The sequence below is a fragment of the Miscanthus floridulus genome, chromosome 15, assembly GCF_019320115.1.
Source record: "Miscanthus floridulus cultivar M001 chromosome 15, ASM1932011v1, whole genome shotgun sequence".
NCBI classification, from domain to species: domain Eukaryota; kingdom Viridiplantae; phylum Streptophyta; class Magnoliopsida; order Poales; family Poaceae; genus Miscanthus; species Miscanthus floridulus.
This window is the reverse complement of record NC_089594.1, coordinates 36,771,987-36,786,102: the sequence shown is the minus strand read 5'-3', so window position 1 is coordinate 36,786,102 and position 14,116 is coordinate 36,771,987. Positions and strand designations below refer to the sequence as shown.

Here is a 14,116-nt window from a genome sequence, read left to right as displayed (position 1 = left end):
TTTGTAGATGAAAGATGCTCACTCTTCATCAATTATTGGTGAACACATCCTATAACCTATATATTCCTCTCAACATCCACTGGGTTGAAGGAGAGGGGACCAAAACTTAGCAAACATGGGGAGAAGTACATGTTCCACTAAAGAAAAGAAACACTAATGGCATGGGATTCTCTTGGCGTCCCTGATCCTCATCAAATGTCACCGAATGAAGCCATATATATCAAACCCAATCCAAACCATGAATGATCCAAATCCACTCAACAAAAGCTTGAGCCAACTTTAACCACGCTGACATGCGGGCCCGTCCCCATTTCCCTCGGCGATCCTGCAGTTGACTCGTTGACCCTCTCACATTCAGGAACTGGCTGGCAGTCAGGGAGGAGGAGGGTCCACTGGCAGCGCCACTCTCATTATTGATCGCGCATGAATGCATGATATCCTCTCGCGAAGGTGGCCACGTGGACCTCATCATTCCTCACCTTCGCCGGTAGCTACTCTACCAACTTCATCTCGGGACCCACTATCCTGGCCCATGCCGTCAGTGAGTTGTGTCGTATGGGGAGAGGCGGATCGGGCAGCGAGCGAAACGCGCACCTCTTGAGGGTGGTGCCGTCCCGTCCATATGACCCACCCCGGCGGCCCCCGTTCCGCACTTCCGCTCACTGCCAAGGCATCCTCTCCATTCTCCATTCTCCACTGCAAACGTAAAACCCCCACCACGCCGTAGGGGCGGAGAGAGAAGAGGAGCGCGCGATCGATGTCGGGCTCCGGCGATCGTCGCGGCGGCGGGCCTCCGGGTTCCGGTGAGCACCTCCCGCCTCTCCCCCCTCCTCCTCCCTGTGCTTCGTGGGTGGACGGATCGCGCAATGCCGGATCGTTTGAGGGGACCGGGTAGGGTTTAGGGTGGGATCTGTTTCGTCTCGTGCGTGCGGGCTGGTCGCGTCTGTCGCTCGATCTTGGGCGGGTTGTTTCGGAGTGACGGGGGTTTTGGGGGACGAGGGGCGAATGCTGCTTCGCGTGGGTGCGGAAAGCGGAATCGGTGGATTTGTTTGGGCGTTCCCGTGGTTCATCCGCGCTTTGCGCGGATCCTTGGTGCTGGTTGTGTAGCTTTTTTTTATCGTTTAATTTGGTTTCGTCTCCTTGGATGGATTTGGGGGTTGGCGGATTGCTCTTGAATTTTATTGCGTGTTTATTTTCGGTGGGATTTAGCCATTTTTTTTTTGACGGAGGTAAGGATTTAGCCATTTGCTTGGGGATCGTGTGCTCCGTGCGAAGCAGATTTGGTTAGCCTTGCCCTTTCATTTTTTCCCTTTTATTATAAGAAATCGGTGATCTACAAGTTAATAATTTGTTGATTAATTGTTAGAAACTATTGTAATATTAAATTTAAGAAATCAGCGATCTATGGGTTAATAGATCCTTGCATTTCTACAATTTCATATTATCCTAAAATAAATAAGGGATTAAAGTTCTCATCCTTGGTTGTTGGGTTTTTGGTAGTTGGTTTTTTTAATTAAAATGTTAGGTGATTTTAATTCTCTTAGTAAAAAAAAAGGGCGTACCCACTGCAGAGAGCTCCCGCTCTGTGCGGGGTCTAGGGAGGGGTGTTAGTGGCAAGCCTTACCCTCGCCTGCGCAATGCGAGGAGACCGTGACTCGAACCTGGGACCTTCCGGTCACAGGCGGTAAGACTCTACCGCTTGCACCAGGCCTTAGTAATTGCATGATATTTTGACGGCTCTTTTAGTTCGCTGTCCTTTTGTAATCGGTATGTACTCTTAGTTTTCATTCTGTGTGGTTGGTTTGTGACATTTTTACAATCGTTCCGATTTCTACCCGCGAGTTTGGGTTACGTCTTGGATAGGGGTTCAAGTTATGTTGTGAATTTTATAAAGGGTTTTTCGTTGTTCTTAGTCAAGTCTGATAAGGTTACTTGCATGGTTGCTGGTAGTCAATTATTTTTTTTCATTGCTGCTGCTTATCTTTTTAGCTTGTGTTCCACTTTGTTTCATTCTTTCATGGATCCTGATAACATACTGAATAACTGAATGATTCTTGGGAAAGTTATGTTACTGCACATTGGTTTGACATTGTCGATCTGGTAAATTCTGGCTATGTTCATTTTAACAAGTGTATGTGATTTACTTATGTCATGGCAACATGTTATCCCTACTGCAGGATTGATTTTGTATGCATTTTTGTGATTGTTATGCATACTTTGTGCCTAGTGAAATTAGCACCAGTGCCCACCAATTGTCATCTTAATGCGTATTGGTCCTATAATGACTTGCATGTATCTCTTGACAATTAGATCTGCAGCTAGCTTTTGGTCAGTATATTAGCTACTGATAGAACTTTGAAGTTGTGAAATTACTATGCTGAATAGGTAAAAGTATTTTATTTCTATTTTTTATAACCTAGTTTCTGCAACTCTCCGCACTGATTAATTAGCATCATTGTGTTTCGTAGTGGAGTACGACATTCTTTGCCATTACTGACAGATACTTGTTGAGATTAATTTATCTGACACCGCATGATCCTACCCTGCATACAGATGGTGGCTGGGAAACCATGGTTAAGAAGTCAAAGAAACAAGGGCAAGTAGGTGGGAGACAGTGGGCACCATGGAGTTCCACAAATGCGACACCTAACACAGCAAGGCCAGCATGGGGTGGCAATGGTTCCTCGCACCCTTCTGGAACAAGTTGGGCTCAAGCTTCAGATCGTGGTGCTGCTAACCGATGCAATCCTAGACCGCCACCACAAACACTGCGCCCTGTTGTGACTCCACCTCTGGCAAATGGTTGGCAGTGGCAATCCAGGCCTCACCCATCTGGTTCTGAAGTAGAGAAGGATGATGCTCCTCCATCTGGTTCTGACCCTGAGGTGGAGAATGTTGATGGCAACAATGCATCAGATGATGATGATTTGAGTGATGGTATCAGTGATGACTATGATTCTGATGCAAGTGAGAAAAGTTTTGAGACTCGAAAAACTAACAAGTGGTTCAAAGGGTTCTTTGAAGTCTTGAATACATTGAGTGTGGAACAGATTAATGAACAAACTAGGCAATGGCACTGCCCGGCATGCAAAAATGGACCTGGGGCAATTGACTGGTACAAAGGTCTGCAACCTTTAATGACTCATGCTAGAACAAAGGGTTCTACAAGGGTTAGGCTTCACAGAGAATTGGCTGCATTGCTGGAAGAGGAGCTCTCTCGCAGGGGAACTTCAGTGATATCAGCGGGCGAACAATTTGGGAAATGGAAAGGGCTGCGAGAAAGCACTGATCGGGAGATAGTGTGGCCACCAATGGTTATTGTTATGAACACCTTCTTGGAAAAAGATGACGATGATAAGGTGACTGATTTTTTTGTATATAATTTCATATTAGCAGTATTTTTCCCCCTGTGAAATGCTAAGTACATATTTTGCATTTGGATTCCCTCTATCCCTTTTACTCATAACTTGACACTTATGCATCTTCTTAGAGCATTTGATCTGACTGTACAAAGGTGCAATATGCTCCCTAAGTGGATCAGTTACCATGAATAATATGTTATGTTTATTTACCTAGATATTATATTCTTGTCTTGTGCATTCTGAGTTGACCACATTGATCCTCTTTATTATTTATAGCTAATTGCGTTCAATACATTGTGTGCCCACAATTTTTTTGAGCTGAGTGTGGATCATAATGCTGCTTAGATCTTATAGAAGAAGTCCTTTATAGCTCTTCAAGGGCTATACAATTAAGTTGTGTTGTATTCTGATTCCTGTTTATTCTTTGACCTAATCTAGTGGAAGGGCATGGGGAACCAAGAGCTCCTTGATTATTTCGGAGAATATGCAGCAACTAAAGCACGTCATGCCTATGGTCCCTCTGGGCACCGTGGTATGAGTGTGTTAATATTTGAAAGCTCAGCTGTGGGCTACATGGAAGCTGAACGTCTGCATAGGCACTTTGTTAATCAAGGTAAAGACAGGAATGCATGGCAGCTCAACAACAAGGTTCGATTCGTACCTGGTGGGAAAAGGCTGCTATTTGGTTTCTTAGCGAGCAAAGAGGATATGGAGGCGTTTAATAAGCATTGCCATGGTACTGTTTCTTACAAAATTACTGCTTTCTATTCTGTGTATGCTTTTTTTTTTATCTGGTAAACAACATGATTTAGTGGACTTCTCCCTGAATTCTTTATGCCTTGAATTATTACTGCTTTCTATTCTGTTGTTTTCCTTTCCTTTTTACATCCTGTTTAATCTATGAACGCTAAGCAGGATTTTTATGGTGGCTGGAACATAACATCAGTTTATTTCATTTAAGTTTTAAGGTGCATTACTAGATGCTCTGTTTGGATTTGTTCCTTTTCAAGAGCAGTTCATATTTCTAAATCTGGATGCAGCACTTAGATTAAAGCATCTTGTTTGGAGAGCAATAACAGCAAAATCTTGCTAATATTTCACAACGCTTCCACCAACTAACTTAATCCACAGTGGAGCACAACTTAAAATGACGTTTATTTTTAGGAAGAACGATACTTGAGCTGTAGATTTCCTTTTTTATAGGCCAATCAATTCTGGTTTAGTGTAGCTCCCTTCTTCACGGGCCTGCTTGTGAAGGCAGGATTTCTCTATGAACTTATGGAATGTGGCCTTTTGAACTAAATCATATGGCCATTAGACCGCTTCCTGATAACTTACGAATCATCGAAGCAAAATGCTTCTTTGTGTGCCATTGTTGTCTTGTTTGTGAAAATGAAAATACATCACCTCTCTTGACTGATAAACCATTGCTCATTATGAATGGGTGAAGAAATTGTGACCACAGGGACTATGACTTTTCAAACAGTACAACAGATAAATCAAAGAATTGAAATCTGTGTAAGATAATCTGCTGCTCCGCTTGATTGTTTTGCTGCAGCAGGGATTAGGCAATAGGTCATCTATTGCTGTCCATCTACCTATCTAGTCTACTCTAGCGGTATGGCAATAGGCCAACCCTGTAATGGCTTACCTCAGCCATGTCTAAGTAGTTGGGGGCTGATCTCAGCCAGGTACTAGTGTACCTTGCAGTTGGTATGCATCTACCGCTACATGTATATATATTTCAATCGAAATCAATAGAGGAGCCAGTTCAGTTGCTGCACTTGTGCTTGTGCTGTGTCTCTGCTCAACCTCTTCTACCTCCAGCCGAGTGCGTGTTGTGAGTGTGTTTGAGGTGGTGCTCACCTGTGCAGGCTGACCCGATCCCAACAATCTGTAACCTGTTTATTGAAATATGAAGCCTCCAAGTTCAACAAGTAGTGGAGTGTTTTGAAATACATACATCAAGCTGTACTAGTTATCTTGCATCTACCAAACAGGACATCGAGCATTTTACTAACTTAACTGGAGAATTGCTAACTATATTTTTATCTTCACTGTAATTTCAGGTAAAAGCCGTCTGAAGTATGAGATGAAGTCTTACAATGAGATGGTGGTGATGCAAATGAAACAGATGAGTGAAGACAACCAACAACTGAATTACCTGAAGAACAAGGTGGTTAAGACAGAGCAGCGCTCAAAAGCAGTAGAAGAAACATTGGGTGTTATTTCCCAGAAGCTACGTGAGACTATGGAAGAGAATATATTTGTCAGGAGTAAAGCAAAAGAGAAGCACTTGGAGTATGAGCAAGAGGTAATAAGGTTACCCAAGTGGTCATATTTTCTACCAATGAACATGCGAGAATCAACAATTTTCTTTTCATCTAAGTCTGTGTCAATGGCTTTAGTAACAAATGATAAAGAGTTTGCTGTTGTTGTGAGGGTCACACTTATATCTTGCACTTCAATACTTTTGTGATAAGATTGATGCTGCCATCTTTTGATTTTACCACCTGTTGTTGACTTTGTTTCCATGGTTTGCAGATGAAGTACCAGGAGGAATTTTTTCATAGTCAAATTGAGGATATTCACAAGGCCACAGAGGATAAAGAAAAGCTGTTTGAGAAGTTGCTGCAGGAGGAGCGCTCAAAGGCTAGACGCTTTGATGTGGATTCTGGAACTACCGAAGATCGTAAGCTAAGGTGTGTCATTAATTCATAGTTGGATGTTACCATGCCTTACCTGCAACTGGAACTAAAAATAATGTAAATGCTCCTTCTCAATGCATGAGTTGTCAAGAACTCAGGATTGCTTTTGTTTCCTGCTTCAATCATCTGGTGCTGACATTGTAATTTCAAAGCACATGTCAGTTGCTGTTTCCCATTCTCAATCCATCTGTCTTGTGCAGGAAGGATCATGTACAGAAGTTCATTGATTGCCAGGTCAAGGATGTGGCAGAGTTTGAAGCTGAGCGGGATGAGCCGATCAAAGTCCACGAGGAGAAGAAGATGAAGCTGAAGAAAGAGTACATGGAGAAGGAGCTGGGGCTGGAGAAGGAGCTCGACGCAGCCCTGACGGGCCTGATGGAGAAGCATAAGCCAGACACCTTTGAGGCCTCCAGCTCGTAAAGAGGCTTCAGCTGCTACCTTAGGTCCTGAGCAATCTCGTACATGCTCCTGCTTGTCCATAAAAGAATGCCTAGACATTCTGTAGATGTTGCTGAACATGGTGTCCCTGTGGTGGCAGCGCGCGTGATATGGAGACATGACCAGCACCGTGTTATTTGGTCGTAGTGTGTGGTTCGAACATCTGAACACTGTGCGTTTTGCCTGTGATGGCATATGGGTCAAACTACAACTGGAGTGTTATATCTAGTTTATATATCCTATATGGCCCTGCGCTTTGGTTTGAATGTGGGTGATGGTTTTGCCTTTCTTATGCCCCGGATGTTTACTGAAATTGTTTGCTCTGATCGTCAAAGTGTCTGATTCAGCTAGTTGTAGGATTGACCTGCATCCGAGGATGGTCGGTTCTACGAGTATGTTTTTTTCTTGTGTGCACTGAGTTATCTGTGTATTATGCATTCCTGGTCGGTTCTATACTTCTATGTTTTTTTTTTCTTTGCGCAGTGAGTTATTTGTGTTTTGCACATTCCTTTTGCATGGATTTTTCATGTAGCTGTCGATTTACTTGTGAGCATTGTGGTCGAAAAGCGTCGGCCGAGTCACACTGAGTTTGGTAACCAAGCTGCCAAATGTTTGCCTCGGGAAGCCTGGTTATAAGACCAAATTATTGTTCAAAAAGTTTTCACTGGATTTTTTTTGGCAAGAAAAAATTTGAATTCGAGACGACACAAGTTATCAAAGTAAATAAGCTTCTGTGGTTCGGTCAGGTGACAATCACTACACCAACACATGGACTCCAAAGAATCAAAGGTCTTTATTATTTTTTCCCCTCATACGCGTAGCAACGCGGTGGCTACTGTAGCACCGCCACGCGCGTCGCGTGCGCTCACCTCTCTAATCCGTGGCTAAGTATTTGAGTCTTTTATAGACTCATTTTGCCTTTTATTTGCTAGCAGATGCTTTCGTATCTACTATAATTAGTCTTCGATGACCTGGACCGTGCAATGTTCAGCTGACTTTGATACAAGTATACAACACACATGTCATGTAAAGATGTGACCCCATCGTACTTGATCCTATGTAGGCCTTGAGAAGACGTACAAAACGAGGAAAAGCGTGACCAGAATAAGCTAGTCTAACCTGAAGCCTTTGCTAGCGAGAGTATTATTCGTGCCTTTTAGCCTTCTATATGTATTTTGGTTGGCTAATATAGACTAATTATAATAGGTAACAAGAGCATCTTCTAGTAGCAAATAAACATAAAAAAGAGTCCATAGAATATACAAACAAAATTTTTTAATATAAGCACCATGAGAGAGAGCGTGGGTTTATTAGAAAAAGAAATTTGAAACTGGTTTGGTAACTTCACGAGACAAAACAAAATTTCCAAGATTAGAATAGATTTTATGAATTTTTTTAATTGCATACAATTTCTAGAAAAAATAAGGTGTAAAAACAGACGGTTTAAAAGTCGGAAGGTTAAAATGGTTTTATAAACTAAGGGGAAATTAAACTATCGTGAAAGTTTGATAAGGGGTATTAAATGGACTTTTCTAAGGACCTGTTCGGTTTTGCTGGATTGCACCGGGAATTATTCCAATTGATCCATGCTTATATAATTTTGTAAAGCAATCCAGGTAGGATTCATTCCGGGCAATCCCTGCCAAACGAACGAGCCCTAAACGAAGACACGTTCCCTCGTAGACAGACCGGGATTGCTTCCAGGGCAGGCTCCACCGTGGCTGGGCCCTGAATCTGGCCGTTCACGATCCAACCGAAAGAAGCCCACAAACAAAGACGGACGTCGGACACTGCGTAACCGTTCCGTCCGCATCCGACTTTCCGACGGTAGCAAATTAAACGAACGCCGGAGAAAACACAGTCGGTTTCAGCTAGCTGTTAGCAGCAGATTGGGGAAGGGAAAGAGGAATCAGAGTCGAGGAAGGCAGCACAGCAAAAGGGGCAGGAACAAACGACGAATCTTAGTAGCAGGATAATATGTTTGTTACAATAGTTGATAACCCCCTTCCACGAGAAGATACTAGGCTATATAGTAAGACACGCACACACGCATCTTCAGAGTGGGTTCACTTGGTCACCCAGGTCTGGCCGTAGTAGCGTGGATTCACCGATCTAGACCTTTGCGGACGGCCTGACTGTAGCTCGGCGGATGGCCGTCAGGTAACGGAGCCGAGGAGCTGGACGCTGGATCAGAGTCAGCAGGTGGGGTGCTGACATTCCCCCTCCCTTGCGCGCCCTATTGCTTCCACAAGCTGGCGCGAGGAAACTGCTGCTGTAGGAACTCCATGTCCTCCCAAGTAGCCAAGGAAACAGGAAGATTAGTCCCCTTGCTGAATGAACTTCTTACCGTGTGGCACCTGACGATGCTGGAGAATGCGTTCAGGTATACTCCACTTAGCAGATGCTGGTGGTAGGGTTGAAGTAACCGTGTGGCGAGCACCCACCGCCTTCTTAAGTTGTGACACATGGAATACGAGATGCACCGAGGAAGAAGACGGGAGCTCAAGCCTGTATGCAACAGAGCCAACACGCTCTAGCACCTTGTAGGGCCCAAAAAATTTGAAGGCAAGCTTCTGGCTACTTCTGTCAGCAACCGATGACTGCACATAAGGCTGCAATTTCAAGAACACCCAATCATTGACCTGGAACTGACGCTCGGAGCGATGACCATCTGCATAACGCTTCATGTGTTGCTTGGCGCGAAGCAAATGTTGCCGGATGACTTCAGACATTAGTGCACGGTCTTGTAACCAGCTGGCAATATCTGTGACCGGTTGCTCATCTGCAGGACTAATGCCAAAATGGGTGGGAGCATAGCCATAAAGTACTTCAAAAGGTGAGCAGCCAAGCGCCGAATGCAAACTGGTGTTATACGAAAACTCTGCCAAATCTAACCACTGGTGCCACCGCCGTGGGCAAGCATGAACAAAGCAGCGCAAGAAAGTTTCGAGGCATTGGTTGACGCGCTCTGTCTGTCCATCGGATTGAGGATGGTAAGTAGTGCTCATATGTAGTTCCACCTTGGCAAATTTGAACAACTCCCGCCACAGCGCACTAGCGAAGACCTTATCATGATCTGATACCAGGGCTGTGGGCATACCATGAAGACGATAAACTTGAGAGATAAACATCTTGGCCACTGCAGTAGTGGTGAAAGGATGGCGAAGGCTCAAAAAGTGTGCATACTTTGTGAAGAGATCCACTACCACCAAAATGCAGTTATACCCTTCAGACAATGGCATGCCCTCGACGAAATCCAAAAACACCACCTTCCAGGCACACTTAGGCACCGACAGTGGTTGAAGAAGACCGGGTAACTTACTGCGATCCGGTTTGGCCTGCTGGCACACTTGGCATTCAGATACAAAAGCATGAATCGCAAACTTCATACCTGGCCAAGCAAAATGCTGTTTAGCACAACGGTAAGTAACTATAATGCCACTGTGACCGCCGATTGCGCTGGAATGCATAGCATTGAGTAGATGCTTGTGTAGTTCAGTATCATTCCGAATCCACAGACAACCCTTATACCGAATTAGCCCATCTCTTAGGGTATAGTGAGGAGTACTAGTAGAATCAGCACGGAGTTTGGTCAATAATTCCTGAGCCACTGGATCATGCTCATAAGACTGCAGGACCTCTAACAACCACTGTGGTTGACACACAATCAATGCGTCACACTACGCTGCTAGAACTCATGACAATGCATCCGCAACCCCATTGAAAGGTCCTTGTTTGGTTTTGGTAATTGAGTTACAACCTAGGTGGACTAATGTGTTTAAATGTTATATACACAGGTGATTAGTCCACAGGTACACTTGTGTGAACAACTCATGCCATGATGGTGAAGATGGATTGGATTTGTTGCAAGGCTTACACATGTGATGAAGGAGCTCATTGCATATGAGACATGACATGGAGTCATGTGACTAAGGTGGAGAAGATCAAGACAAGACTTGGCTTGATGGACCGGTTGCAAGCGTGAAGGGCAAGTTAGAGGCTTTGGAGCGATGGACCGTGTGACGGTGAAGCTTGAGCAAGACTTGACGCCGATGGACGAAGGCAATGGTGAAAAGCAAGTGAGGTCAAGATCGATGAACCAACAAGGTCACGTGATGATATGAAGTGGATCATGTCATTTGTGATTGGTTGGTGCATGTGTTGCATCAACAGTGGAGGTGATGGAATGGAATACGCAAGGCAAAGGTATAACCTATAGGGCATTTCATTTAACCAGTCAATGGTTGCGTAGGATCAAGCGGCGTTGAGAAAAGAGTGCTAATTCTTTGGAAAAATGTTTATGAAAAGCTAACACACGTACACAAGTTGGTGAACACTTGGTGATATTAGCACATTTGCAAAGGTGTTGAAAAAGGCGAAGAAGAGTAGGCAAAACCGGGCTCGGAGTGTTGTCAAGGTGGCACCGCCACCCGTTGGGCGGTGCCCACCTTAATGCCGAGAGGGAGGAGTTGGTTGGTGCCCAGGGGGGCACCGCCACTGCCTATCCAGTGGCACCGCCACCCCTAGGGCGGTGCCCACTAGACCGAGGCCGAGAGCAGTAGCTGGGTGACTCGGTCACCACCATGTCCGGCGTGCACCACCATTAGGAGGGTGGTAGCACCGCCAGGAGCTGTCCGGTGCACTGCCGGGACACCGCCCCTTTTATCCAGAGATGTGGTGTTTCGGGTGGCTGGCTGGGTGGTCACCGCCACCCCTAGGATGGTGCCACCGCCACCCCTGTCCGATGACCAACGACTAGTTTCTAGCTATTAGAATTCAACCGTTGGGAAGGGCACCGCCGTGTCCGGTGCTAGGGACCGCCGTGTCCGGTGCCCTCGTAGAAACCAGCAGCTTTGCTCCAACGGCTCTATTTGGCTTGGGGGCTATAAATAGAGGTGGAGCTTGGGCTTGGGCTAGTTGCTGATCATACTAGAGCCTTGGTGGCTTATGTGGTGGTGCTTGGAAGCCCCCTAACTCACTCTTGCTTGATAGTGTTCATCCAATTGAGTAAGTGAGCAATTCTAGTGCGATTGCAGCGTGAGGTTGCATCGAGTGGCACTAGGTGATCATGTTGCAAGCCGATGGTGCTTGTTACTCTTGGAGGTTGCCACCTCCTAGACGGCTTGGTGGCTTGCGACTCCGTTGATGCAAGCGAGAAGATTGGGCAGTGCTCCGGAGGAGGATTTGTGAGGGGAATTGTGCTCACCCGTGGGGATCGTGAAGAGCAACTCTAGTTGGGCGTGTCATTGAGCTACCCTCACTTTCAAGGTAGGTTCTTGCGGTGCCCGACATGCGGGCTTGGCGGGTGATGCCAATTAGCTACCGAACCACCAAGTGAGCGGTCGACACAACGGGGACGTAGCTTGGTGGCAACCAAGTGAACCTCAGGAGAAAATCGCCGTGTCAACATTGTCTTCATCATCTTCACGGTGGTTTGCATTGTGCTTGTGTAGTTGCTCTTATGACTAGGTTAGCCTTAGTAGCTTGCTAGTTGCCTTCTTGCTTGTGTAGCATAGAAGTAGCTCCCTTGCGTGGCTAATTTGGTTTTAGTAACCTTGTTAGTCACATTGCTTAGTTTGTGTAGCTAAGTAATTTGTGCTCTATAATTTGGCTTGTGTAGCCTTGTTATTGAGCATTGCTAGTGAGCTTAGGTGGCTTTGTGCTTTTGCTTCACTAGTTGTGTAGGAGCTTCCTCTATTGCCAAAGTACTAGTGCATAGGTTGGTGTGACCTTGCTCTAGAATTGTTTAGGTGAGCTCTACTAGCCCAACACCTTTGTTGACTAATTAGGATCTTTATAAGGTGCTTGTGAACTTAGATAGAGGGGTGTAGTCTTGGCTAGACCGATAGTTTAAATTTCGCATTTGTTTTGGTTAGCTGACACGTTTTATTTTAAAAAGGTCTATTCACCCCTCTCTAGTCCACCATCTTGACCCTACACGTGGTATTAGAGCTTGGTCTCTTGTTTGTGGTCTTCACCGACCCGAGAGGATGGCATCTAGTGGGCTAGATGATTGTGACACACATATTTTTGATGGCACACACTTTGCACGGTCGAAACACCATATTCTTGATCATATTCGTGCAAAGGGACCTAAGTTTTGGTGGGTTGTCACAAGTGGTCTCACCCATGTCTTGGACCATAAAAATCTAACCAAAGCTCAAAAGCTTCTCTTTGAACTTGATGCCAATGCTTATTTATATCTAATAGATGCTTTGAGCTTTGCGTTGTTTTACAAGGTGAACCACAAAGGAACCGCTCATGAATTGTGGGAATCAATCAAGCACACCTTCGGTGACTCCTCCACATGGGACGATGGCAAGTTCAAGAAGGAGAATGAGCCCAAGGATGAGGTTGCACATGAGTGTGTTGAGCATGACCACAATTTGGTGATTGTGGAAGGTTGCTCCACCCATGGTCAAGTGATGATGATGATGAAAAACATACCACAAGTTCACTTGACATGGTTGATGATGATGCTACAAGTGATGCAAATGATGATGCTACCCCATGCACACTTGTTGATGATGGTTCATGCTCAGGCTATGAAAGTGATGCTTCTACAAGCTCTCCATCACCACATTGCTTCATGTCACAAGGTGACACAAAGGTACAAAATACTAATGTGGTTGATCATGTTGATTCATATGATGAGCTTGTTAGTAGACTTGCTAGCATGACCATGTCTTTAGAAAATGAGAAAGCGAAAGGTCCTAATATGGCTAGAGGGGGGTGAATAGCCTATTTAAAATTCTACAAGACCACTAGAGTAATTTGATTAGTATGACAAATAGCGAAATACAAACTTGCTCTAGCTCTACAAGGGTTGAAAGCCACCTATCTAACAATTCTAGTTACTATGATCACTAGGCACATAATTGGCTAAGTCACTACTCACTAAGAGCTTTCACACTTGCTACACTAAAGAGCTCCACTAGATGAACTTAAACTACAAAGCAAGCTCTCAATTCTAGCTACACTAAAGAGCTTGCTACAACTAGTTTGTGGGAATGTAAATGAGTGAGTAGGGTGATTTTATCACCGCGTAGAGGAGTGAACCAATCACAAGATGAATACCAATTCAATCACTGGGAGAATATCAAAGGGCAAGAGACAACCAATTTTTCTTCCGAGGTTCACGTGCTTGCCGGCACGTTAGTCCCCGTTGTGTCGACCAACACTTAGTGGTTCGACGGCTAAGAGGTGTTGCATGAACCTTGTCCACACAATGGGACACCACAAGAGCCTACCCACAAGTGAGGTAACTCAATGACACGAGTAATCCACTAGAGTTACCTTTCGGCTCTCCGCCAGGGAAGGCACAAGACCCATCACAATCACCGGAGCCGGTCACGAACAATCACCAACTCATGCCAAAGCTCCTCCACTGCTCCAAGCCATCTAGGTGGTGACAACCACCAAGATAAACAAGAAATCCGCAACCACAACGATCCCCAAGTGACACTAGATGCAATCACTCAAGCCAATGCACTTGGAATCACTCCCAATCTCACTATAATGATGAATCAATGATGGAGATGAGTGGGAGGTGTTTGCTTTGGCTCACAAGGATGTCAAGTATGTCAAAGTGCCAAGAGGGTGAGCCCC

At 45.0% G+C, this 14,116-nt stretch overlaps 1 protein-coding gene across 1 annotated transcript; it reads left to right on the top strand.

Annotated features, from left to right (window-relative positions):
* Positions 1–663: 663 nt before the first annotated feature.
* On the top strand, positions 664–6,761 carry LOC136507992 (protein SUPPRESSOR OF GENE SILENCING 3 homolog). The gene is made up of 6 exons (XM_066502581.1): positions 664–803; positions 2,554–3,359; positions 3,801–4,098; positions 5,432–5,676; positions 5,907–6,064; positions 6,271–6,761. Exons 1-6 carry the CDS (start codon positions 758–760, stop codon positions 6,488–6,490), a joined length of 1,773 nt encoding a protein of 590 aa, XP_066358678.1. The 5' UTR covers positions 664–757; the 3' UTR covers positions 6,491–6,761.
* Positions 6,762–14,116: the final 7,355 nt, after the last annotated feature.